This window comes from Clytia hemisphaerica, unplaced genomic scaffold (genome assembly GCF_902728285.1).
Source record: "Clytia hemisphaerica strain Z4C2 unplaced genomic scaffold, Clytia hemisphaerica genome assembly, whole genome shotgun sequence".
Taxonomy (NCBI): domain Eukaryota; kingdom Metazoa; phylum Cnidaria; class Hydrozoa; order Leptothecata; family Clytiidae; genus Clytia; species Clytia hemisphaerica.
In genome coordinates, this window is record NW_027103834.1 from 209,708 (window position 1) to 237,387 (window position 27,680).

The 27,680-nt window shown below is 37.0% G+C and overlaps 1 protein-coding gene across 1 annotated transcript; it reads right to left on the reverse strand.

Moving 5' to 3' along the window:
* On the reverse strand, nucleotides 1–26,059 carry LOC136806929 (uncharacterized). Its single transcript, XM_067063497.1, has 6 exons — nucleotides 25,773–26,059; nucleotides 15,957–17,258; nucleotides 11,339–11,882; nucleotides 4,322–4,641; nucleotides 1,285–1,626; nucleotides 1–739 (listed from the first exon to the last, which is right to left on the reverse strand). Exons 2-6 carry the CDS (start codon nucleotides 17,254–17,256, stop codon nucleotides 75–77), a joined length of 3,171 nt encoding a protein of 1,056 aa, XP_066919598.1. The 5' UTR covers nucleotides 17,257–17,258; nucleotides 25,773–26,059; the 3' UTR covers nucleotides 1–74.
* Between the last annotated feature and the right edge of the window lie 1,621 nt (nucleotides 26,060–27,680).

The following is a 27,680-nucleotide window of genomic DNA, read 5'->3' on the forward strand; positions in this document are numbered from 1 at the left end:
AATTTTCGTCCGATATCACACCATGCCTATCGTAATACTTTCGCTAAGGCGAAATTAAAAAAAGCTGATGTTCTTTATTGAGAGTCATGATTAGGGATAAAAAATTCATCATTGACAAATCTCATCGTGAATAATTTTTCGGTCACTTGCTTCAATGTTTTCGTTTTCAAACTGATCACCTTTCCTATCGATTCTTCATTCAAGAAGAAATGATAAAGTTCGTGTATCTTTTCAGTGTCATACAAGGAGTGTATTTGAAGTATCCACATCGTGCTTACATACAAACAAGCAATCTCTTCCAAATCCCACGAACCTTGACCTAACGATGCACAAGGTGTTATGTTTGACAAAGTAGCAAGATAATCTTCGGTTCTTACTTTCTTATAAGTTGTATGTGAATTTCGATTTCGTATTTGTCGTTTTTTATTACCTGAGTCTAATACTACGACGCGTGCGCCGTGAGGATTCTTACAATTCGTACACGAACAGTTTTCACAACTTATTGCCAACTTCAAGCAAGGACATTTAGACTTGCGTTTTCTCTCATCGCCACTATCACCACTGTGACAACCCGTACGACAACGACATCCATCAGGATTCCGTTTGATTTTCTTGTTGTTTTGGCATTCTCTACAAAGACATTTATCACTGCAATCTAAGCCTTTTAATACACATGGACATTGTCGTTTACCCTTGCCTAGGTTCTCTTTATTGCACCGTTGTTTACAATGACATTTCGCTAAAACAAAAGTAAAGTTAGCCGGTTACTCTCTGTCCAGAATATTCAATAAAACTGACAAGGCGATGACTCAAACCACCACCTATCGCTAAGAAGATTATCTTATTGATTCATGATGAGACAGAAATGTAGTATTAATGAATCAATGTGGTATACGGGCCAAACAAGTCTTATTCGGTCACTACAGGGGACATTTTTAAGTTCGTTCAGTTGTTTAAAATCTAAATTTTTGAGCTTGGCGGGGGTCACCTAAAAATTTAATATCTTTCGAATAAATGGTTGACGATCCCGATACTTTCCAAAACTGTTTTTGGGAAATCAGCTCTTGTTTCTTCCACGAAAAAAAAATTTGTGAGTAAATTTCTTAGACCTCAAGATGCAGTCATTTTTGGAGGGTTAAAATTAAGCGAGTAATTTAAGACGTGATGAGGAATAGATTCATATAAAAATTTCATTACATTTGAGAGAAAGAAGTTTTACTGTTATCGAACAGATTTAGTAGAAAGAGGTTTATTAAAATTGTAAAACGTTAGAAAAATTCTCACCAAGGGTACTCTCATCATCACTTTCTTGCCCAATATCGAGGCTTTTGTCTTGACGTCGTTCGCGTTCTTCTCTTTGCCCGAATGGGTTTTTACAAGTTTTGCATTTGCAATTACTGCAACTCACCCCGGACAGCAAGCATGGACATCGAGATCTAGGATGACCATCGATATTGATGCACCCCTTTTCGCAACGACAACCATTTCCATGAGGCTCACACACAGGTTTGTTGTTGCTACAGTTGCGGCAAAAACATTTTTTGGTGCAACTTCTTTCGGCCGAGGCACATGGACACTTTTTCCACTTGCCATCTCTGGTGCATCCTTTCTTGCAATGGCAAGGTACTGAAACAGAAAATGATCAAATTGAGATCTTTCATTGACTGAAAAATTTGTACGAAATAAGCCTCGTTATTCTTAAAAATTTTCAAAACACTCTTCTCGAGATGTATAAAAAGCATTTGTAGGCCTCGTTTTCAAACGAAATCAATATTGACATTAAATCTACATTGACGTAAATGTATTCTCAAGAGGCAGTTATCAATCTTAAAATCCTCAATCCTCAATCCTCGTCTTCTGTCCGTCTAGGTCCGAACAAAATATCAACTCCGCTATTGTGGGGTCCGCACTTAGGCATTTGGAGGCAAGACCGCTCTCGAACATCGGATAGGCCCCGCTGGCAAGATCGGTCTCTCCTTCATAGGGCATAGCGGATATCCCGTTCTTCCTAAATTTCAGTGCCCAATATCATTTCACATATTACTGTTGCTTTTATTTTTAATCAAAAACGAAAGTGCAAATTTTGTTATATAGCCTAAAGTAGAGGATATTGTTTAGTTATATATACTGATATATACCAATTTGTTTTTGGTGGTTAAAGAGAATTTAATAAAAAAATAAAAAAGCGCAAACGTTCACAAATGATAATTACATGTCAAATGATAATTACATGTCAAATGATGTTGAGTTACCCTAGCAACGATATTTGAAAACGAGGCCTGCAATGCTTTTATGCATCCCGAGAAGAGTGTATTTCAGCCTCAAGATATTCTTAAGTGATTCTCGAATTTTAAAAGGAGACCAAGAAAATTTATTTTGACTTAATGGTCGAAATATATTTTCCCTAAATATTTTCTGAGGGACGCTCGGAATAAGAGAAGGCTAAATAGTAAACCCATAGGGTGATGAGTAATCAGGACTAGGGAAGGCTTAAAATTGTGAACCAAAAGTGATGGTTACTTTGAATGAGGCAGGGCTAAATTGTAAACTTTGGTTGATAAGCCTACTTGACGATCGTTCAGAAAAGAGAAGGCTCAATTGTACACCCAGATCGATAGATACTTAGCAGGATTGGAGAAGCTCAGCCGTAGGCAATTTCAGGAATAAACAAAAATCGGAATGAAATCTCTAAATTGCCAAAATTCAAGTACTGTAGAAAAATTCTAGACATTGACACTTGAAATGTTAACCAGCTACACGCTGAATGGACCTACCTGAAGATTGACGCAATACCCTAAGACAATTGAAAAATGACAACAATAGTATGAAAATGCAGAATAATACAAGAACAACTCGAGAAATTCAAGAAATCCGGCGATTCTCGGCTATTCTGGCGATTTTTAGAAGGTTCCTGTATCAAAATCAGTTTCATTGAAAATTAAACCATGCTTAATTGTGGACATTCTTATAAATAATGTTTTTGTTTGAAAAAAAAATCCAATGAAAATCAGCAAAAACGGACAGTTTTTTTCAAAAATCGAACTCGGTCATGTTTTGAGCACTGCGAATACGCATGCTTTCTGCAAAAACTCAGAAAAAACTAAGGATGAAAATTCGAGAAAATGTCAAAAAACCGTTTTTTTCCGGCATATTTCCGGCATTTTCGGCCGGAAAAATATGTTTTTCGAAAATCGGGCTCCGTCACATTTTAGGTATTGTCATTTTGCATCAGTGTGCATAAGTGTTTCATAAAAAAATATAAAGTACAGCTCGAGAAATTCAAGAAATACAGTCTTTGCGGCGAAAATAGGTTGTTCCGGCGATTTTTAAATAGTTCCGGCTTCAAAAGTCAATTTTATTGAAAATTGAAACTGAAGCATGCTTGATGGTGGGCATTGCTATTAATAATGTTTTTGAATGAAAAAAACAACCAATTATAAGGAAAGAGTCCAATGAAAATCCAGAAAAACAGCGATTTCCGGCATATTTCCAGCATTTTCAGCCGGGAAAAAATATTTCTCAAAAATCGGACTCGGCCATGTTTTGAACATTGTTAATACGCATCATTGTGCCAAAAATCAGAAAAAACTAATGAGTCAATCCTGAGAAAAGCTGGTAACAGACGGACGGACGAACGAACGAACGAACGAACGGACATTGGAAGAGGTATTTTACTACTCTGGTAGTAAAAGTTTTTGGGACAATTTGTCATGGAGACCACCTACTTTTTGGTTGCTTTTCGGACTGATTTTACAAAAAAAGCTAAAAAATCATTATTTCTGTGACACATTTTTCACTTAGTGCAAAAATTAATGTTTTGCCCTTAGAATTAAAGTCTTTTTTAAATTGACAAAAAATTTCGAGAATTTTTTGTTTGCAGCAAACAGCTTTCCAATAGAAAATTTTTTTCAAATTATAAAAATTTTCAGATTTTTTCAGAAAAGTCATCCAAAAAATTAAAAGAATTACAAAAATAGCTAAAATTTGCTAATTTTATCAGTTCTAACTACTCAGGTAGTAAAATGTTTTCAACATTTAACACATAGATATCACCCATTTAATATTTAACTACCCTGGGTAGTAAAACTTTTTTAGATTTTTCGTCACATCACCACCGTAGTAAACGTCATTATGTCTGAGATTTTACTACCGACCCCTGGATGAGGAATAGATTCAAGTAAAAATTTCATTACATTTGAGAGAAAGAAGTTTTAATGTTATCGATCTGACTTAGAGCCGAGCAAGCTCGACCTGGTAAGTAAGTAAGAACTGATTTAGTAAAGAGGCTTAAAATTGTGAAGCGTTGGAAAAAAAATCTCACCAGGGGTACTCTCATCATCACTTTCTTGCCCAATATCGAGGCTTTTGTCTTTGCTCGTCTTTTTCGTTTCAACCACCAGTGTGTCCATAGGTTTAGTTCCCAACATACGTTTGGAAGCGGAATGGTATGTTAAAACGATGGGCGTCTCTGTCAACTGATCTTTCGGTAGTAAAGTGTGAAAGGACAATCGTTGGAAAGGTTGAATAATTAGAATAGGGATTCGGAGGATGTTACTACACGCGTTGATGATGAGACTATCATTAAGAGATGTTTCGTCTATTCTGGTGCCATCGTCATCTGAGCTCTCACTACACAGTGTCCTGAGAGAAAAAGAACGAAGCTCCTTTATCTGAATAAAACTGTCAAGTCAGCTTTTTTGAATCTGAGGGGGAAAAAAAACTCGTTTAGCTACTCGGAGGGGGCATGGGATAAACAGTTTAGGAGGAAATAAATCTCAAAACTGAACAAATTGGGGGAAGAGGGGGGGGTCGGATTAAGAATGCCCTGACCCGATAATTTTGAAAGAAGGATAATTCAACAAGAAAAATGCATATTGGACTTACCTAATATTAAATATAGAATGGGAATAGAAAATGAAGTAAAATAAGAAATGGAATATCCTTTTTTTCCAGCATATTTAGAGGGGGGTACCCAGTGCACGAACGGCAAACTTATTTTTCTCTTTTCTGACTTACTTTTGGTTTCTACATAAATCCTTTTTGACCATCTCGTAAACAAGATTGAAGTCCTTCTTTCAGTTTGTTTTCACTTTATTTGAAGGCTTCTTCTTGGAATAATAAGTCGTTAAAAGCGCGCGCAATTCGGACCCAGTCCGCGAACGAGGAACCAGTGCGCGAACGATCTTTTGAAAGAAACAAGTAATACTTTAATGGACCTACCTATTTATAAAACGAATAATTAGAATTTAATGGAAGTAATGTATAATTTTAAATTTCGATTTATATATCTATTGGAACGGAGAAAGCAATTAAGAAACACCTTTTCGGCAGTACTAATGTGCATCTATGTGCAAAAAATCGCAAAAAACTAATGATAAAATCTCGAGAAAATCTCAAAAAACCGCTTTTTTCGGGACATTCCCGGTTCTACCGGCCGGAAAAATTTTTTTTTCGAAAATCGGGCTCCGTCACATTCGAGGGTTTATAGTAATGCACCTTTGTGCAAAAAATCAGAAAAATTGAATGAGCTAATCTCGAGAAAAGTTGGTAACTAACGAACGAACGAACTAACGAACACGGGTTAATTTATAGGACCTCCACCCCACCGGGGTAGGTCCAAAAATTAGAGCTCCGCTCGCAGGTAATACTTTACTCTCTTCCGAGATGGGAAAGAGTTACATCGGATCACCCAAAGTACCTTCATGTTTTTTTTTTATTTTCTTATCTCTGATCCTGTCTTTCTCTTTTCTGACTGTCTGAGTTTCTGAGTTTCTGAGACTTAGTTTCTCATTTCTGACTGAGTTTTCATACCTGTCAATCATTTGTCCATCATTTTCGACCAACCTAATTTTCGACCCGAGCGGGATTCGATCCACCACTAAAGAAAGACCTTCAGATTCGGAAGCCAGCGCTCTATCCATTGAGCCATCGCCGCACATCAAATTCACACAATTCATAACATATTATACCGAACTGGCAAAAGACGGGGGTAATGTTATTATAATATGGGTAAAAGTACCCCTTTTTTAAACCTGACTGAAATTCGAGCCGTTACTAGCAACCCTGCGGGGCCCAAGGCGCCGAGTATGCACCCGGCACAGTGACAAGCCGTTACTAGCAACCCTGACCCTACCTAACTGTTAGTTAATCAATTCCAAACAACAAAACCCCCGGAAAGGTGACTATCAGCGATCCGTGGATAAAAAAATAAAAAAATGAAAAATAAAAAAATGAAGGTAACTTTGGGTGATCCGATATAACTCTCTCCGAGATGATACAGGGGTATTTGAACTTTTCAAAACCACGCGCTTTTTCACCAAAATAGCGTCTTTTTTATAAAAAAATATTTTTTTGTCGTCCATTTTTTTGTTTTCTTTTTCAAGTTTTGCTCATCGAAAAGCGCGGCAATGCAGTGTCTTCTTTTTTAATTGAGATCGCCAGCGCTTTCGAATGTTTTGACGTTGCAATGTCTTCATTTTGAATATGGTGTTCGGATCGTTCGCAGACTTTTTTTTTAGATTATGTCAAATTTTTCTTAAACTGGTATATACTATTACCGGAGCCAGTCCCGGCACGGGTCTTTTGTGTTACAAAAGTTAATTGTCTTTAAATAAATAAATAAAAATGAAAATATCACAACCTCACTCACGGAACGACGACAAGACTTCGTTCAGCTTTTGATCTTTCAGTGCTACTTGGTCTGGGGTAAATGTGCGACTCGCACGTTCACCTCTCAGACAAGCAACAACTGATCGGATCAAGATGAAGGAAATCTTGCGTCGAATCCCGGCGATCACGACACTCTTCATGCAATTTTGCTTCTCTGAGATTTTCTCAGAAAGTCTATTTAAAAATATCGAACATTCACGGGAAGTTCCGCCAGTAGCACCAAAAATCAATGGTGTGAAAGTCCCTCTCTCAATTTCCTGGATTCGTTGGTTATAAGCTCGTTTCTTCTGCTTCTCAAAGCTTGCTAATGTAGTTGAAACGGATTTTTCACGATAACTCGGAGCTAGAAGGTTTGAAACCTTAACATCAAAGAATGCTCTCTGAAACCGTGTCCAAAAACCGTTACCACTAACATCGGCCCTTGCCTCGTTACCACAAATAGCTGATTTTTTAAAATCAGCACTATCAGTTCTTGTGAGTTCCAATAATACGGGTTCAATTTTCACATCATGTGCAACTTCTTTCAACATCATCGCTAACGCATCACGGATGTTGTTGTGACGATGAATGACGTAACCACCGAGGTGACAAGAAAGTGCATGTTCGATGGAGAAGGATGCTTGACATGCACATTTGACCGGTAGTCTCCTCATCTGCCAACCGTACCGCATGAAAATCGCATCAAAGAATTCTTGCTTGTTCAATATGAAATTTTCTTCCCTCAAAGGAAGAGTCGTCAACCACGATGAAGCACCCGGACATTGAGCAATTTCCAGTGCTTTGCGCTCAATGGATGGTAAAGAAGGCTCAATTTCCCGAAGGGTTTCCTCATATTCCTTTAGTCGTTGGTTTTTTCTCGATTTGATTATCGAAATCGAGCTTGTATAATCAACGGGCTCTTCACATTGTTTTACGACACGATCTCGTAATTCGGCCGTCGCACTTAGGCTCGTTTCGTATTGGAATTTCGCTTCTTCTATTACATTTATGATACCAAGTCCCCCGAATTTCGTCGGCAAAGCCATCAAGCGACGTTCAGTATCATTGCATTGTCTTCCATCGCAGAAGGCGGGAATCAAGTGGAATCTGATGACGTTTTCGAGTGGTATCAGGTATTCGTCGAGGTCTTTGACCGTACGGAATATGTAGTTGAATTTTTGGCGATATCCAACTACGAATGAAACATACGCAGCTTGTGGTTGTGAACATGCTATCGTCGCCAAAAGAGTGAGCTCTTTGACCCATTCTGCAACTTTAGCTTCGATGTAATTCTTGCGGAAAGCTGCATTCCCGATCAGGGCGCCGAGATGTTTTCGTCCTTTGACAGTCACTCTTATAGAAGTTGTTGCGAAGACGCTTCTAGCATACTCTTCATATTCTGGTTTGACTATCAACCACGACTTGGAAGATTTCGGGTAATATCCGATATTTGGACCGACCTCAGATAGAACATCCCACCAAGCTTTCAGTGCATTAATCTTGCCAGCTCCTGTAAGATCATCTGCATATGCTACTTGTTTGATTCGAGCTGATTTCTTCTTGAGATGAGTTGTTAGTGGTAACAAACTTAGACCGTATAAAGCCATTGCAATGGGATCACCTTGTGTGGTACCTTCAGTGGATTTCAGCTCGACACCACCAATTACAAACAATCGAATTTCATGGCGATAGTAGTTTTCAACAAACAATGCTAAATGTGGACAAATTATCTTTATGTTCTGGATCATGACGGCACGATTAATGCTGTTGAACGCGTTGCTTGCATCCACCAGAAGAACAGCTTCAGTTTCAACGTCGTTGTAGATATCAGCCATTGCATGAACAGCAGTCTCGCAACCTCCGAGTTGTCCTGCACATAGTTGTAGGTTTCCAGCAGCATCTTGTATGTCTTTCTTTAAAATTGTTGTTATTGATTTCCCAACAATCCTTCTAAGTACTTCACCGATGCCAATGGGACGTACACCTGGATTCTTGTTGAGTGGTACAAGAGTGCACGAAAGAAAAGCCTCCATGTCACGGCCATTCTCTTTATCACATTTTTCGGTGCACATCATGATGGCCATTTTGGCGATAGCTTTCGCCAGATCGTTTGAGCGGTCACCAAAACTTTTTGAAAGCAACAATCGATGCCACATGCTTGAGTCAAGTTGGGAGGGCCCCGATGACCCTTTTGTTTTAGCCGCCATCTTCTGAATCAGTTCTGCGTCAATCACATGAAATGTTAGGGGATGAACATCGACCACTGGACCTTCAAGAAGAAGATCGTCAAATTTGGGTTGTGCTTGTGGGTGCTTCTCTTGAAGTGTGTTGATGATCTGGTCATTGATCGGAACCAGACCAGTCGAGCTTTTCATTTGACAAGAGTTTTAATGCAGCGTTGACTTTACCAAGGAACATCAGATCACTAAATCGTTTTTTTTGATCGTGGATATCTTCTTGGTGGTGGAGCTGAGAATTCGATTTTGGATAGCTCTGCTTTCTCTTGTCAGCTCGTCAAAATCACCCTGCTCCCAAAGATTCAGTCGTCGGTCCAAAAATTTGATGTGATCTTTGGATTTCGAAGACTTGGAAGGTTTTTGTAGCAAGAGACAGGGCATGATAAACAGAGCTTTGAGAGCGATGTTTGATAGAGTAGATTTGTTGTTCCATTCATTGATCAAGCGGGTGCATTCTTTCTACAAAGCGCTTGCCCGGCAGCACCACTGGGGAGGTTGAACAAATTTTTCTTCCATTTGGTTGTTTCGTTGTATGTTGCGCTGAGAATTTGTGATAGATCTTCGATTGTGTGTGGACCCCATAGTTGTGGTTCGTTGTTAAGTTCATTCATGTTGGATGGGTTGAGTTCTGCATCATGGGTAGCTTTTACATTCTCGTTTACGTCATTGTTGGTTGAGTTTTCTGACGTCACTTTTTCTGATGGTGAAATTGTCGTTGGTGCTGGAATGTCTTCTTGCTTTTTGACACATTTGTTTCTATGTCTCGTCCTTCCACCCTTGTTTTGAAATACTTTCCCACATACATCACATGAGTAGGTTTCTGAATGATTTTGTCTTGGTTGGGATAAGGGGAGGTTCTTGTTGTTTGGTGATACCTCTTGTTCCTGCAGTCGAGGTTTCGCTATTGCTTCGGAAAATAGCTGAAAGAACGATTTCGCTGGTTGTATCGTCTTTGTCGAGGAACAAGCAAGATTCTTCGTATTTTCGCTTATCTTCAGGCCTGGACCAGGTGTCGATTGGTCACGGACCTCGTCTTTTTCACATCCTGTCGCCATTTCTGAGGCAAGACAGGGTAAAGTGTGGTGTATTCTAGACTCTTCACTCGTTCGGCGAGACGCGTCTACCTCCTGGCCGCAGAGGATTTTTCTTCGGGCTTAATATTCGAGCCTGTCAGTCCAACTGACCCTCTGCACCCTTGACTGCGGGCGTCTTTTCTTCGAGGTACACGTTCGCCCTCACTCTCACGCTACCTTGACTGCGGTAGTCTTTTCTTCAGGATTTTTCGACCTTGTCTAGCACCACTTCAGACTGTGAGACGGAATAAATTTGTATAAGTGCGAAGAAGAAAGTAAGTTCTGCTTGTGACACGAAAGACTTTGGTTGTATCACGATGCTTTCTTGAAGATTTCTTTCCGATATCCCAGATTTTTAACTCTTCTTGGTTATCTGTTCTCACCGGATTCTTTTCTTCTCCGCAGCATGACCGTCCGCCATCTTTAACCGTCGTTCGCAGACTGGAACCTTTTTTATATCAACTACTGGTGATATGTTTCTATTGATTTTGAATTAATGAGCTAACATGTTTCAATGAAATTTTGTGTGATGGAAGATAACAGGTTTTTAAAAGAGGAAAGTCATTTTCAGAACTCTTCTTGCGCAAATTTTCTTATAAAGAACATTTTCTCTCGCGATCAGCCATATTTACAAAAATCCCGAATTTCGTGATTTTTTTACTTGGCCTCGTTCAAAATCGGTTTGGTGTTGTTCTAGTGCTCCGTTTATTTTAATTTTTGGAGAGATTGCAAGGAATAGTTTGAGGATTCTGCTGCACAAAGGAAGTTCTATAGAAGTTTGTTTTTGGTTGTTTTTTTCAAGTTCAAAGACGCTCGTTCGTGCACTGGTGATATGACTCTAATATAATCGTTTTTTTCTCGTCACATTTTGGGGATTACCATTGTGCAGAAATTCAAATGAGCCAATACTGAGAAAAGCTTGCATCCGACGGACGGACGGAAGAACACAGGTTAATTTAAAGAACCTCCGAGGTAGCTCTAGCGAGCACCTCACTAAAAAACGGGATTTTTAATTGCGTAAAAAAGCGCGGGTGACGTCTAGTATAGGCTAAGGTAGCTCCAAAAAGTATGAAGACAAAAGGCGGTTTTTACACAAATATTTTATAACAACTAATTTGAAGGAGGATAAGAATAGCCTGGCTGAAAAATTTTCGGGAATCAATTAGCGGGGGGGGTAACTGACAAGGCGGAGATTCACATTTTATGCTAAAAATAAATTGTATTCTGCCTACAAAGGGATATTTGCATCTCTCTGTTGGAATCTTTTGGTTCCGAAACGGGGGAAAGATCTACAAAACAGACACCGTGAAATGATCATAACATTTTTCTAGTTGATAAACATACTAAAAAAGACAATAAGAAATGCAATGAGAAATTTACCTTAAATAAGTTGAATCCTGCTCCACCTCACCAGCCAAACCAATATTTTTGAAATGTTCCACCAAAACGCCTTCTGTTCCAAAATTGACGAACTGATACAACTGCAAAAGTACAACTTTGAAAGCACAATGCTCTTCCAAGGAATCTGATTGTAAGCCAAAAGCACTCAAGTTGAAAAGCACTTGAGCATCATGGCTATCCTCGTGATCTGGCAGTTCTCCTGGTGAACTATTGGACAAAACCTCCTCAGCTGATAAGCGCAGCTTACAAACGTTTTGAATCGATTTTACTGTTTTGATAACGATTTGAATTTGAGTGAGTGCTTTTTCGAGAATACTTTTTCTCTCCTCTTCATCGTCAGTAATGGCAATTGAAGGATGAGAAATGAGCAGAGACATGTCTTCCTTATTCATATCCTCAGGTAGAAACACCGGAACAATGGAAACGTTACATTTGTGATTCTTGCCGTCAATTTTGCAGTTGTAATGATAAATCAAAAGTGTAATAATAGCTTCCATGAGTTCAGGACTGACCACCGATGCATCTGAAAAATGAGATACGTGTTTTTTTATAAGCATTGCACTTGTAAGCATATCTAGGCTCAGATATGAAGAAAACTCAAGCATATACTAAGCAACTACTTTGTAGTATAGATATAAGCAGTATTATAGTAGTATGGCAGTATATAAGCAGTATTAAGTATTAGGATATAAGCATCCCTCAAGCATTTTTCAGCCTTATTAAGCTTTCGACCTAAGCATCTCTGAGCCTGTTTTCAGATTTTTATATGCTTATAAAAAAACATGTAACAAGATATAACAGTGAATTTGATGCGATGTTTCTTTATACAGGGTGCAGATACAATGTACAATATTTCCTCATGATGTTACTAGGCTTCGCGAAAAGAATAACAAATGAAATGAATTAAGAAGACAGCAAGCACCCAGATATTCATGAAAATACCAGTTTTGAAGCCATCAAAATCACACGATTTCATTACTTCGATTGAAAATTCCCAATGGAGATTACCGTGGTACAAAAATTAATCAAATTGGGGGGGGGGATGTCATACTCCAAGAGTTTCTGAAAAATCTTCTGGTGGATAGGATTTCACTTATATGGGTGAAATATTGATATTATGTTTTTGGCGATCATAAAAATACCATTTTGTTTGAAAACGATCCAAACAAGCTAGATGCTGAATGGACCTACCTGATGATGAAAGTTAAATAGCAATGCGAGGAGAAAAATGAAAAAAATCAGTCAGAAAACTATAGCGTTTAGCAAAAATGCATAACGCAAAAAATTCATCATTGATTGATGATGGGGGGAGAGGGAAGGGTTGTAGGGAAAAAATAAATAGAAAGTTCTGGTCGCAAAAATAGGTTTTATTGACAATTTAATCATGCTTGATGGTGAGCATTGTTACCAATAATGTCTTTGTGTGAAAAACATAGAAATATAAGGAAAAAATCCAATGAAAATCTGCAAAAACGGCGACTTCCGGCATTTTCAACTGGAAAAAAATTGTTCTCAAAAATCTGTCTTTCCGGCGAAAATAGGTTGTTCCGGCGACTTTTAAAATAGTTCCGGCTTCAAAAATCAATTTTATTGAAAATTTAAACATGCTTGATGGTGGGCATTGCTATTAAAAATGTTTTTGAATGAAAAAACAACCAATTAAAAGGGAAAAGTCCATTGAAAATCTAGAAAAACGGCGATTTCCGGCATATTTCAGGCATTTTCCACTGGAAAAAATTTTTTCTCAAAAATCGGACTCAGCCATGTTTTGGGCATTGTTAATACGCATCTTTGACCAAAATACCAGTTTTTCGGGCATATTTCTGGCATTTTCGACCGGAAATGAATTTTTTTCGAAAATCGGGCTCCGTCACAATTTAGGTATTGACATTTTGCATCAGTGTGCAAAATTTCATAAAAAAATATAAAGTACAGCTCAAGAAATTCAAGAAATACCGTTTTTCCGGCGAAAATCGGCTGTTCTGGCGATTTTTAGAAAATTCCGGCTTCAAAAATCAGTTTTATTGACAATTGAACCATGCTTGATCGTGGAAATTGCTATTAATAATGTTTTTGTGTGAAAAAATTACGAAATATAAGGAAAAAGTCCGATGAAAATCTGCAAAAACGGCGATTTCCGGCATATTTCCGGCATTTTCGACCGGAAAAGATTTTTTCTCAAAAATCGGACTCGGCCAAGTTTTGGGCATTACTAATACGCATCTTTGTGCAAAAAATCAGAAAAAACTTATGATGAAATCTTGAGAAAATGCCAAAAAACTGGTTTTCCGGCATATTTCCGGCATTTTCAGCCGGAAATGAATTTTTTTCGAAAATCCGTCAAATTTTGGGCATTACCATTTTACATCTTTGTGCCAAAAATCAGGAAAAACTAATGAGCCAATCTCGAGAAAAGTTGGTAACTAACGAACGGACGAACGGACGAACATCAGTTAATTTATAGGATCTCCGGGTAGGTCCAATAAGGTGTTGAACTGAACTAAAGTATCAGTATGGTGACCCCCCAAACCTCCAAGATGCTCGAAGGGTTAAACCAGCCATTTCACAGTTACCGATTGAGAAATTCAATCATCTTAGAGTTATTTCAGGTTATTTGACTGTTTAAGCGCTAATTAACAGAAGATTTAAGTTGATTCTTCCTCTATAAAATCAAACAAGTGATACTGTTGGACCTACCTGTTTATAAAACGAATAATAAAAGTTTGAAAAACAAAAACCCAATAATTTAAAATTTTGCAAGTTGGTGCCAAAAATCTTTTTTTGAAAAATGAACTTTTTCATATTTAGCACACTGTAATTCTCCATCTTTGTACAAAAAATTAGGAAAAACTAATGAACAAAGACCAAAAAAACCAGGGGGGGGTCAACATCCAGATACCAGACCCATAGCCGGGTGGTGGTGTCTTTTTTTCCTTTAAAAGTCTGAAAAGTCAAGTTGGTATTGATGGGGGTGGGTCCCCCTTTTTTTAGAAAAAAGAGTTATCCTCAGTTGGTATTGATACCAAAATAGGGGGTGGGTACCCCTTTTTTAAATAATATGATTCAGAAAGTTGGTATCCATATCAAAATGACAGCAAAACTTTCCTAATTTTTGCCCTTATAGCTAGAAAATACCCCGGGGTACATATCAGTCTAAAAAGGTTTCAATTGGATTTGTTTTAGCTTTTGAGTATAATGAATGTAAATGAGTAATAAGTTTAAATGACTTTGAAGTTTGTTTATTTTGGACTTTATCGATATTTTCAAGTTTTATTTTTGATCAAGCCTGAAGCAAAAGCATTTTTTCTGTGATAGCATTTGGTAATGAGTGAATCTATTCTGTTCTAAAATGATGTACTAATAATAGCTTCTCCTAGTTTTTGCACATCAATTATATTCAGATAATATTGATTCAGATTGATTTTGCTAGCTTCATTGGGTTTGTTTTTATTATATTGTCAGTTTTCACTCATTTTCTATTTTAGCATATGACATTTTTTGTGTTGTGTTGAAGAAAGAGTATTTCAAAAATGAGTTTTTTGAAGTTTCTCTTAGTACCCTGTTTGTGTGGGAGGGGGTGGGTTCCCTTTAAACAGCTTTAAACTCAAATTTGTCAGATTGGTATTGGTACTAAATTAGGGGGTGGGTCCCATGATATTTTGTCAAATTCAAAAAGTCATGTTGGTATCGATACCAAATTATAGGGGGTGGGTCCCCCTTTTTTCTGAAAATTTTGATTTTCAAGTTGGTATCGATACCAAAATAAGGGGGTGGGTCCCCCCTTTTTCTGAAAATTATGATTTTCAAGTTGGTATCGATACCAATTTTGGGGTGGTGGTGTTAACTTAGCTCAAAAGGTCAAAAGTCAGGTTTTTGGGCTATGGGTTGGTATTATAAATGTTGACCCCCCCCTGAAAAAACCTATTTTTGGGCGTTTTTAGGCCCAAAATTATTTTTTTTAAATGAGCTTTTTCATATTTATTAGGTTGCGATTTTATTCTTATTATTCTTTTCTTTGTACAGAAAATTAATCAAGGTTAGTCGAATCGATGATGTCAGAGTGCTGGATGGGTAACCAGAGCCATATAATTATCAAGAAAAGTTATGTTTCTTAATTCTTTTCTTATCTTTCAATCCATCAAACAAGACTAAAAACTTTAAAATCCTTTTTCCTAATTTATAAAAGATTAGGAAAAACTAGTGAACAGATTTTTCATTAAGTCCAAAAAACCCTATTTTTGAGCCTAAATTGGCCCAAATTTTTTTTTCTTTCAAAAATCAGGCTCATTTTGATAATCACCCTTTTGCACCTTTGTACCAAAAATCACAAAATTCCTATGATTCAATCCCGAGAAAAGTTGGTAATAGACGAACGGACGAACGAACACAGGTTAATTTATAGGACCTCCAGGTAGGTCCAAAAAAGAATCAACAAAATATCTTTTACTATAATCTCACAAAATCCTAACAAATCTGTATACTTTTTTGGCGCACCCAGAATAAAATCGCAACCTAATAAAGTACTTTCACACCAAAGACAAAACAGATAGATAATTGAGGAGGATAACGTAAATAAGAAAGGATTTCACAACCATACCTCTGAGACAGCTTTTTTCCAGCATCTTATGCAGAACTTCAATTCCTTCTGTGCTTTGACCAACATCTAAACCTGATAAACAGTCCTGCTCAACATGTGTCTTGAGTATTACAATTTCTGCTTCAAATTCCTCACCCTTTGACAGACTTGATATGAAATTAGAATTTATTTCTAAGAATTGATCAATATTCCCGTGAATGGTTTCTCTATCTGGGATTGGTTTCTTTCGAACAGCATCAACGTCTCCATCCTCACGAAACAAATATTTCAAACCACTGATGAATTTCGAACTGTTTGGAGTGACTTTGGTAATAGAAGCTATTTCCTTTAAACGATGAGCAGCTTGTCGAGGATCTAATTTTACCGAAACATAACCAAAATAATGTTGATAGGTACTCCTATCTCTGCAACAATTGCCAGTAACCACTGTGAAGATATTCTTGCACCTTTCTTTCAGGTCTGTTAAAATATCGTGTGCTTCATCAAGTGAGTCAGACTTGACCATTTTCCATGTAACAATCTTTTGATTCTCATCAAGAGCAAGGAAGAGTCTCTTTTGTTCAATAAATATTTTCCCATCAGCTTTTCTTTTCCCACCAATGTTTTGAGGGAGTTTGAAGCTCTGGTCAAACGAAATAACTTTCTCTGGTATTATTCTCTCCAACGCAAGTTTATAATGATGCTTTCTTGTTTGAAAGATATCTAAAAACAAAGTCTCTATACGACCAGAAGCTGGAAAGCTCATCATTAAATCATTCAAACCATTTAATGGACCAAAGTGTGTTGCTTTCAGGTTAGCGACAGTCTGACTGATTGCTTTAAAATTGTTTCCACCAGCAAGCATCTCAAACACGAAATTAATAAACTTGAATGAGTAGGCAGATTGATGATACATTTTGTAAGGAAATTTTTTGAACAATTCTTCATTCAAAAGCTCCATAAAACTAAGTGTACTTGATCCAAGTATACATTGATCCTTCCCTAAGTGTCCACATCTATAATATCGCTGGATGAGAAGAACGTTGTAAAATACACAGTAAATCAATCTGGGGCTACGTCCTTTATTATCCAAAGTATTTGATGTCCAGTCAGCTCCTTTCAATACACTATTGTGCTTCAAGCAACTAATCTTTACTCCAAATGTTTCTATAGGATTCCAAAGAAAGACATGAATTGGTGTTTTGCATTCGTTTTCATTGTACAGAAACTCTTCCATGTAGCGCGGATTTTTTGGGTTTGATTTGACATCTTTCATTAGCAAATCTATTGATTCTTGATATTCTTTCCCAAGAACAACCATCCCTGAAAAATAGATAATTATCTTTCATTATGCATTTTTTACTATAGGTCAAATATTTTTTGAGATGTCACACCATTTAACTGCAGTGTGTCTCAAAAAAAGTGAAGGACAAAATTTTATATTAAGTATATTCCTCGTAAGTTATGCGAAATTTTAGACTTATATACTTATTAAAATATTTGAGACTTGGAAAATCTGAGTTATAAAAACCCAAGCTAGGAAAAACCCGAGTTATGACGTTAAAACTCCTAATTTCAGCTATATAGTTATTTCTCCCTTTAAGTTATTGCATCTGAGGCTACAGATGGTAGCTCGTTGGAAAAAACCCATTCTTTATTGTGTTTTCACTCCAAGTAGTACTCTTGCAAAAATAAGGTTTTTAGCATTAAAGGACGAAAAGATAAGTTCTTTCCTCTCCAATTTTCATCTTCTTTTTCTAAAGAACTTTGAATCATGTTTCTCTGAAATTATAGTGCTCTGGATCACCTTTGCAATGGTGAATAATGTTTAAATTGAAGCATTGGTTTGAAAATAGAAAGCAAAACAAGGATTAGTGCACACTTAAAGCGAATGGACATTACAGTATTCATGTTACTTCATGCTCTTTTGGAGTTAGAGCTAAACTGAAAGAAAGATGATGGGATTAGATAGAAATGTCAACATTAGACCAACTTTACCTGACAAAAAAATTGGGATGGCAATTTGGCCACCATTTCACCGAGCCTCCAAAGTTATTTAATTTGAGTTAATGAACGGCGAATTTCTCTTTCGCACTGAGCAGGCTTTTAAATTGAAATATGAAAAAAATTCCGTAAAAAAAAAATGCAGTGTACGCATGCGCACTTTTCAACACAGATATCTACAACTTGCACCTGAAAACCTCAAATCTTGCACCTGCACTTGAGTTTTTCTGAGCTGTGCACTCGAGATCTTGAGCAAACGTGCCACACTCTGCAAACGGGGCAGACTGTGTCATTCAAACTGTACCAGACCTTTTTAGTTGTACTAGCCTCTAAAATTTTAGAAACTTTGTATGTTAAAAGGTAAGAGATTTTTTTCTGAAATATTGAATCTGTATACCCAGCCGGACTAGTGTGATTTGATTGAAAACATTTTATAAACTGTCCAATTAGGCAAAAGTGTTTGCTACTATTATAACCCTATAGTCAGTTAGTCACACTAGAAAATCAAGCTTTCAGAAAAAACAACATCAGTCATCTACAGGATGTATTACCTTGATTTTGTTTTTGTGATTCTCTCATCACTTTAATTTTGTATCACATTTTCATTAGAGTGAAGAGATATCGACGCGTTTATGTAATGTTAATTGCTATTAGTAATTACGCGTTCAATTCGAATCTATGATCTGTTCCCTCCTAGTGAGGAGTTTAATACTCTTATAACAATAGTATTTTATAAGCATTGAATACTGAAATTCAAATAACGACCACGCAAGAAAGATAAGCAAACGATTGGATCAAGTGCCAAACATTTTGACCCGGAAATCAATTATTATTCTGCCTTTAAAGTATAAAAAGAGAAGTTCAATGATTCTGAAATAAGTTATTTGACGATTCTCTTACAAAGAATCGCTCGCTCACTCGCTGGCTGAAAGTGAAAGTAGTGAAGGTGAAAGTGAAACTGTCAGTCAGCAAACGCAGGCGCAAACGCCTATAAGCTATACCCGTTCTTATATATCTCATCCTTGAATAATCGCTTGTGTCAGAAAAAAGATTGAAGAAAAAAAAACTTAAAAAAGTTCTTATAAGTGATGCTATCATAGCTTATCTAAACCTTAGACAGAGAGCGGAGGTAATATATGCTAGCTACTTGTTTGATTGACCTCCATTATGAAAGAAGGAGAATTAAAAAAAGAAAATTGAAGAATTGAAAAAATGGACACCCATCAGAATCGAACTTGGAGCCCCATGCATATGAGACAGACGATCTAACCGCTTGAGCTAACCACGCTTTGGAAGTAGTGAGGGAAAGCGTGAACTGATAAGAAAGAAAAGGGAAAGAAAGAAAAACGAGAAGAAAATTAATTCCCGCTTTGATGCTATTATCGAAACAAAAGGATCAGTCATGCCGAAATTTCTTTCCACACATCAGCAATCTAGTTTCTATAAATATGAAAATTAGATTGTACAGTAAGGTATATTCTAAAAAAGAAAAGTTGGTTTTCTAAACAGGGACGTTAAAACTAAAAATGAGACAAAATAAACAATTGCAAACGTGCAGCAGCCAGAATATCAACCAACCAAATTTTGTCATTGAATTCCCAAGAGTGCTTTGATTATTAGGGCTTTGTTTATACGCCAAAATAAAAATAATTCCGCACATGTAAATGGGTCAGTGTTTGAGGCCTGGCAAAATTTCAGTAGTCAAGTATCAATATTTGAGGTATTACGAAAATCGCTAATTTTGATAAATCTTTGCCATAATTGCTTTCGTTTTTAACATAAGGTCTTAGCAACGGGTACCCTGGGCATAGTTACGGGGTATTGAGAAAAAATCCTAACATAGAATTTCAAAAAGATTCACATTATATCATATTCTGCATTAAAAATACACCTGTTCTATGTTGGGTTTTTTCTCAGTGCTTTGTAGGCTTAATTATGGTCATACAAAGTAAAAAAAAAAACCCTGGAAATCTTTAGATTTTGATAAGCAAAATACTTACATACAATTGTTTACTTTTCAGGTATTCATCCAATTAGAATTTACGCTCAGAAACTTTCAACCAATCAAAACTCAACCGTGCTGCGGGAAATGAGCTAAAGACTTACAGCCAATCAGAATTTGTTAGCGAGCGGTATTCATCCAATCAGATTCGCGTTGAAAGTGAAAGTAAAGGCAGAAATATATTCTTTTTTCGATGTGATTTGCATATATTAGAACAGAAAGAAACGCCAAATGTCAAAGATTTGTTTTAAAAACAACCTTATTTTTTGTTGAGTATTTTCTAAATTTATCAAAAAAATACGCATTTCAACACTAATCTTAAAATCTCTTTTATTGTTAAGTATCCCTGGGGCTCAACGTCGAAAGGAAAATAAGCGGACGGAACCGCACACCCTCGTAGTTTAATCCCGAGATTGAAAAACCTTGAGAAAACCTTTTATATATAATGTAGGTGGGTTCTGTCTCCCCCGTAGATCTTTTTCTTGAGAAGTTGATCTTCAAATTAGTTTTCAAGGTTGGCTTGACTCAAATTTTTTCATCTATAAATTTTAGGCAATTTCTCATAGTTTTTGAAAATGTTAATAGACGATACCGGCTTAACATGAAAAGTCAGATTTGATCCCCGAGAATTCCCCACAATGCTTTGTGCGTAAAAAAATTCATGGTGAAATTTTTTACGCGCAAAGCATTGTGGGGAATTCTCAGGGATCAAATCTGAGTTTTCATGCGAAGCCGATATTGTCTATTTCATTATAAAAGCACCAGGTTATTTTTTCATGAATTCCTTTAGAAGTTTAGCGGCGCAATTTTTTGCTTGCGAGTCAAGTTAACGATATAATAGCGCTTTCGCACAGCATTAATCTTTGATACGCCTTTCTTGCGGGATGCTAGTGTGACTATAAACTGATAGTGTGAGGAAAGGGGTCTGATCCCCCAGTCAGGAAATTTTGCCTAATTAGGAAATAAATTTTTTTATATTTTCCCGAACTTTCCTAATTATTCCTAATTAGGAAAGAAAACTTTCCTAATTAGGAAAGTGCTTAAAAAAGTTACCTTTTCTCCTAATCACTTTATAATCGCAAGTTCTAATCATGACCATTAGTTTTAGTAAGTCAAAATTGATCTATCAGTCTAAACTTAGACTGCTATATCAGGATTAGAAACTAGGCTAGTCTTACCTCTTTTATCTTTTCTTTAACAACAATACAATGCTGACAAGTTGACACAACACATGTGTACATGTACATTGACAAGTACTCCCTGAGAAAAGTTTTTAAAGAAATCTGCAACAAAAACGAAAGTGGTTCATCTCTTTTACTGATTGCTTCCCTTTTTTTGGCACCCGTGGCCTTTAAGTGCCTTCAACAACGGGCGGCTGTAAAATCCCACTCTTCATATATTTGTTTCAATCCATGATCTGTCGTGGCCTAGGTTTTTTCTCATCTTCAATTTACTGAAGAAAGTAGGAATTTGATGCGAGAGTTAGATTGTCAACAAAGTGCCGTAAAACATCATTGAATAAAAGAAGAGCTTAAAATCGTAAATATTTTCATTTCGAAGAATAGGCGCAAAAAAGTGAAACATAGAAAAGTTTCATTTTTTATTGCATTGATCGAAATGGGGGATCTGGAAAATTTTTTTTGCACAAACTCCTGTAACTATGGGCGAGCACCCTGTTGCTAAGAGATGTTGGCTTGAAGTCACAAATTTAGATTATTTTCAAATACAGGTTATGAAATAATGTCTTCATGAAAGGAAGTGTTTTCTGTTAGAGTAGTCTGAGCTGAGTAGTGAAGAAGAAGAAAGAAGTTTATCATTTCGCTTTCTCTCTAAAGATATTTCATCACATATTTTTTAGCTATTTTTGTCCAGAAGTTTTGGAACAATAGTAAAAAACTTTCCTAATCAGGCAAAAACTCTTGACTGCTCCCCCCCCCCCTTCTTGGCATCCCCATAAAAGGCTTAACCTTCAAAAATGCCTATCCCCCAAGGATTTTTAGGAAAGTTTTTTACTATTTTCCCGAACTTTCCTAATTAGTAGGAAAGTGAAACTATTTTCATAAATTTTACAAAAAATACCAAAAGTCGCATGTTCCCAACATCATAATTTGATAGATACTAAGTAACCTCCTAGCCAGAGGATTTAAAAGTTTCAAGTTGTATTTCAAGCTGGTGCTTGAGATATTGCTTTTGAAAAAACGTTAACCTGATAAGCCCCTTTCTACAAGATACGGAAACAAAATTTCAAAATGTATCCAGGGCTTTAATGCTTTGAAATTTCCTAACTAGGAAAGTTATTCTTCAGGGCGGTATATCTCAACGCTCCGCCCGTTAGATTTCATATTTTTTTGCACATACCTTATTGGTATATATTTTCGCGTGTTACAAATTTTCGCGGGTACTCAATTTCGCGAGTTTTTGGTCAAGTTTCGCGAAATTTAATATTGTTTAAATTTTTCAAAATTACAGAATCGCGAAATTAAATACGCGCGAAAAAATTTTTCTTAGTATTTTGTTAGTATTTTTACATCAAAAACGTTGTGTTTCAAGCAAAATCAATCTTTTTCTTGCTTTATATTCCCACTTTCTGAAAATACCTATTTTAGTGAATTGCAAAATTTAATACACGAAAAACACGTTTTTTCGAAAAAATTTTGGGATTAGCGAAAATTTGTAACACGCGAAAATATATACCAATAAGGTATATAGAAAGTATAGACTTAAACTCGTATATATCAAGATTACAGGATTGCGAGTACGGGCCGATTTTACTTTCGTTTTGAGTGGTTTCAGTGTTTCACACAATTTAAAATATGCATGATACAGTAATTATGTATGGCTGTATTATTGTTTTTATGCTGGAGTACATAATTATACAACATGGCTGCCTCTTTAAAAAAAGGTCTATTGTTGCAAAGGAAAAGATAAAAGAGGTAAGACAGTTAGTCAAACTAGCGTCCCGCCGAAATTCGTATCAAAGATTAATGCTGTAAAAGCGCTATATCGTTTACTTGACTCTCAAGCAAAAAAATGTGCCACAAAACTTCTAAAGGTATTCATGAAAAAATAACCCGGCGCTTTTTAATAAAATTAACATTTTCAAAAACTTTGAGAAATTGCCTAAAATTTGAGCCATAGATGAAAAAATTTGAGCCAAGCCAACCTTGAAAACTAATTTGAAGATCAACTTCCCAAGAAAAAGATCTACGGGGGAGGCAGAACCCACTTAGATCCGCGCACCGCCTGATAGGCTATCTCCCGGAAATTTTGCCGGACCTTAAACAATGATCCATTTACATGTGCGGAATTGTTTTTACTTTAGCCCAGACGTACGCGCTCGATAGGATCGATCATCGGAACGGCTCGATGACGGATCGATATGTGATCGATGGATTACTTAACGATCCGGATAGGAGATCGATGGAAGATTCAGCCCTTTAAAAGTCTTGAGTATCGATCCTTCGTTGATCCATTATTATACATATTATTATAAATTTTGCTTGGTTGATTTTTTTGGCTGCTGCACGTTTTATTGCGAAGCGAATTTATGAGCGAAGCAGTTTTGCTATATTGTGCACGTACCTTTAACTTCCATCCCAAGCGAAAATTTGCTATAAAATTTGCTATATAAATCACATCTACAAACCGATGATTTTATCAAAATGACCTTGAATGGTTTGGGTAAAGGCCACGAAAATTTTCTCGGTTTGGTAGCTAGGACTGCGAAAAATGCCGTTTTAAAATGGTGTACCCTAGCAGTGAACAGCAAAAAAATTACCGGAAGCCGAAATACGGACTTAGAATCTGAAGTTGATCAGATTGCCGCGGCGGGCGGCACGCATCTAAGCAATCTAACTAAGCAGTGGTTCTTCGGTTTTAAATGTTTATTTTGCTGTTAAATGAAAAAAAATTAGTTTGAACGGTGACAGAAAGGATCTTCATCATCCCTCGACTTTTAACAGCAAGTATCATATATCAAATAAGGTCAATCAATGAGAGGTTTTTGCAAGTTGCGCGGGCGGAAGGAGTGCTCTTTTAGTGAACGAAACTTATCTGGCACCCAGATGGTGAAATTGTCTTCCAACACGCTAAAGCTCTGAAGGTCGGGAAAATTTTCAACATCTGGAAGGTTTACATTACGGAATTTTGTGAGACTGCGTCAAGAATTTTGCAGCGGGAGGTCTGGTAACCCAGCTCTCGTTTTCGGGGCGGGATTGGCCGGTCCAACTGAAATATTTCTACGTTTACGGGCAAGGACTGTTGAACCCGACTGAGGATGCAGCACATCAAAGGCCGATTATCATTCCTCTCCGATGGGAAAATGACCCGCTCCCTTTAGAGCTTTAGCGTGGGCGGCCCCTAATCCGCCATCGGAATATCAGATAAGAACGAAACTTACCTTGCAAAATCAAGTGGATATTCTATGATAAAGAAGTACGGAGGTAAATCAAATTTGTCGAATTTGTAAAGAATTAAATCAAAACTACCCAAGAACCAACAAACCATCTTTGTACATTTTTATTTTTGTTTTATTTTTATGTTTTGTTGATGATTTCATTCGACAGACGATTCGTGATTTGAATAAAAATGTTCGATCATTCGACGAATATCGTTCGAATTTATTAAGGCACCATTTACACTAGAATAACTAGAAGGAAAAAAAGAGTGATGCGCGGGCGGCGGCGGGTGTTCTGCCGCCGTGGATTATGTGGTGTGTTTGGCATTAAGGCTCTTACGACCCTGTCTCTATAGCGGCTTTATTAGAGGGATTTTTAGAGTGTCTCTTATTAATTTTGCTAGCAACTTGCGAATTGAGGTGGAGTCTGGATCGCTTCGCAACCCTTATACAATACGGCTAGTTTTGTTTCCAACTTTCAAGTTTTAATTAATATTGTCTTGCGAACTTGATTCAGGCAACTCTCATCCTTGTTGTTGAAATGTATCCTGTAGATGACAGATGTTGTTTTTTTCTGATAGCTTAGATAGCTAATTTCCTATAAGTGTGACTAACTGTAAGACTAGCCTAGTTTCTAATCATGATATAGGAGCTTAAGTTTAGACTGCCCTTCTTAAATTATTCAGTCCCTTTTTCATGAAAGTTTCTGGGTTGCCTCTTTGAAAAAAGGTCTATAACAGTATAGACCTAACTCTTCACACAAAAATTACGGGAAACGCATGTTTGGACTTTGTACCCTATGCTGCACTCAAGCACTTAAGCCAAAGTCCTGCAAAGGCGGGACAAAAATCAGTTTTTTGAAGTTTGCAAAAAAACGCCACATAGAAGATCTTTCAAATTCAGTATGTGAATAGAGCAGTAAAAAATACAACTTTTCTATTTTTCCTTTTTTTTGCAAAAGTTCTAGGAATGAAAATAGAGGGATAATGATAATTGAATACTATCCATTGATGACCCGCGGCACTATCGTAAAGCTAGAATCGCTTCGCGTACTCTTCGCTTGAGAAAATGATTGACAGATTGAAGTTTTTCACCCGCGCAGGAGTTCGCGGAGCGTTCTCGGCTCAATCCTCGGACCGCGCTAAAAATGGTAGACTGAGCTGTGATAGATCATTTCGATGGAAGTTGTTGGAATGTTTACAAGGCTCTTGACAGAAAATCGTTTGTTTTATTGTCAATGATGACAGTGCGGTTATTAATTTTGTTAGATCTGACAAATTGATGTTTGTAAGTGCACTTTATAGTTTTGATTCCCATTGAAGAATCATATTCTGGTTTTCATGTTATTAGATGCTGTTTTAGAGCTTTAGGTCTACACTGTATAAAAGGAACCCTAGCTGACAGTAAATAAATAAAATTAAGAGATGACCCTTACCTTCTTGTTAATCATTAGCGATACAGAACAGCTCAGGAACTACATAAAATAAAAAAATTGTGATTCAAATATTGCTTCGAAAGAAATGCATGAACATTTGGCGCTTCTTTTGCTACCATTATGAACCAGGAACTTTTTGCTGGACCTGAACACTGACCTGTATACAATAAAGGTCAGTGGACCTGAAAGGTGACCAAGGGCCGCGATTTACCGACGTTACGTTAGCTTATCCAAGCATCCAAGCCCGAAGGGCAACAATCATCTGAATCATGATATGATAGAAATATAAATATAGAAATATATGAGAATTCCGCTTTATTTTAACGTCTTTCAAGATTTAAAGTTCCGGCGAGAAAGGTCCATTTTGGGATATCTCTTTAATTTAATCGAATATTTTAATTTGGGATAGGTTGGTAGACTTCCAGGGGGGACTTCCAGGCTATATTCTGAGCCTTTCCTACTATTCCTACTTAGGCAAATGGAAGGTACGGTATGTGCCGCCCTTAAGGGTAACTTTTTTGGATTTCTAAAGTCCCACTAAGGCCTAAGGGTCGGAAAAATCAGAAAATCAAATCTCTGTCCCACTAACGGTAGGGGAAATAGGAAAATTTCAACTTTTCACCCCCAGAAATATCTAAATTTGGTCAAAATTGGTCGAATTTGTCCCGGTAAGGGTCGTAAAATTCCCCGGGGGGGGGGGCAACTGGGCAAAAGGACCGACGGGTATGTGCGGGTCCTAAGGGTACCTTTTCCAATATGTTTAAGTTTAAATAAAATGCACTGTAAGGGTCGGAAAAACTAGAGATGCACTGTAAGGGTAGAAATTTCAGAAAATTCTTGAAAAATCTAGATATTTTGACCAAAAATGCTAGAATTTTGACCATTTTTTGCACGAAAGGGATCGAAAATTTGGGGGAAAATGCACTCTAAGGGTATGATTTTCACTGATTTTTGCTGCACTGTAAAAGTAAGGGTGCAATTTTAAAAGCCAATTTTTGGCCCGCACATACCGTCAGTCCGCAAACCCAGTGCCCCCCCGGGTAAAATTCACAAAATTTTCCTTTGTTTTCTCCTTTTTAGTCCCGGTAAGGGTTCGAGGGTCGAAAAGTCGGGCGGCACCCCCGTCAGCTCGCAACCCTAGTACCCCCCTCCCCCCCCCCGGGGAAGAATATCAGGGCGAAAATTGGCCAAATCGCAAGAATACCCTCTAGGGTGAGTTTCAAAGAATATGATAAGAATACAGTGATTTTGTATTTGGTTAACAGAAAAAAGCTGCTTCCTTTGTTAGACTTGAATCTAAACTTTGAGGCAGAAATGTAATTTTAGCTCCAAATGTTCATTCAAAAGTCCAAAACTCTCAAATTGATCATTTCTCATATTGGTAAAAAGTACACGCTTTTTTTTATAAGAATACACTTTATAAGAATGTCCATGATGAAAATGGCCAAATGAAAAAACACCATTCTTATAAAAAAAAAGCGTGTAAAGACTAAAAAAAGTAAGAATACGTTAAGAATATATTTCACCCTCAATTTTGGCAATTTATTAAGAATACTTGACCCTCATCAAAAGTACACTATTCTTATAAAAAAAAGCGTGTATTTTTTAACTTTTGGATCCTCAGATCCTAGCGCGTGGGTTTTTACAAAAACGCCGGATTGAAAGTAAAGTATATCGCTAGACTTCAAAAAATGCAGTCCTTAAAAACGAAGGAACCCCTAGATACAATATGTCATCACGATTGCGGCGCGTTCTGGATGGAAAATAAGTGGCTCCACTTTTTCTTGCCTGAGAAAGGTTATTACTATAGCCCTTCGAGCTTTAAACTCAATGGCTTGTACCTGTAGTACCGAACCATTCTTTGCGAAAAGAAAAGATGCCAAGAAGAAAAGAACAGAAGTGAGTACA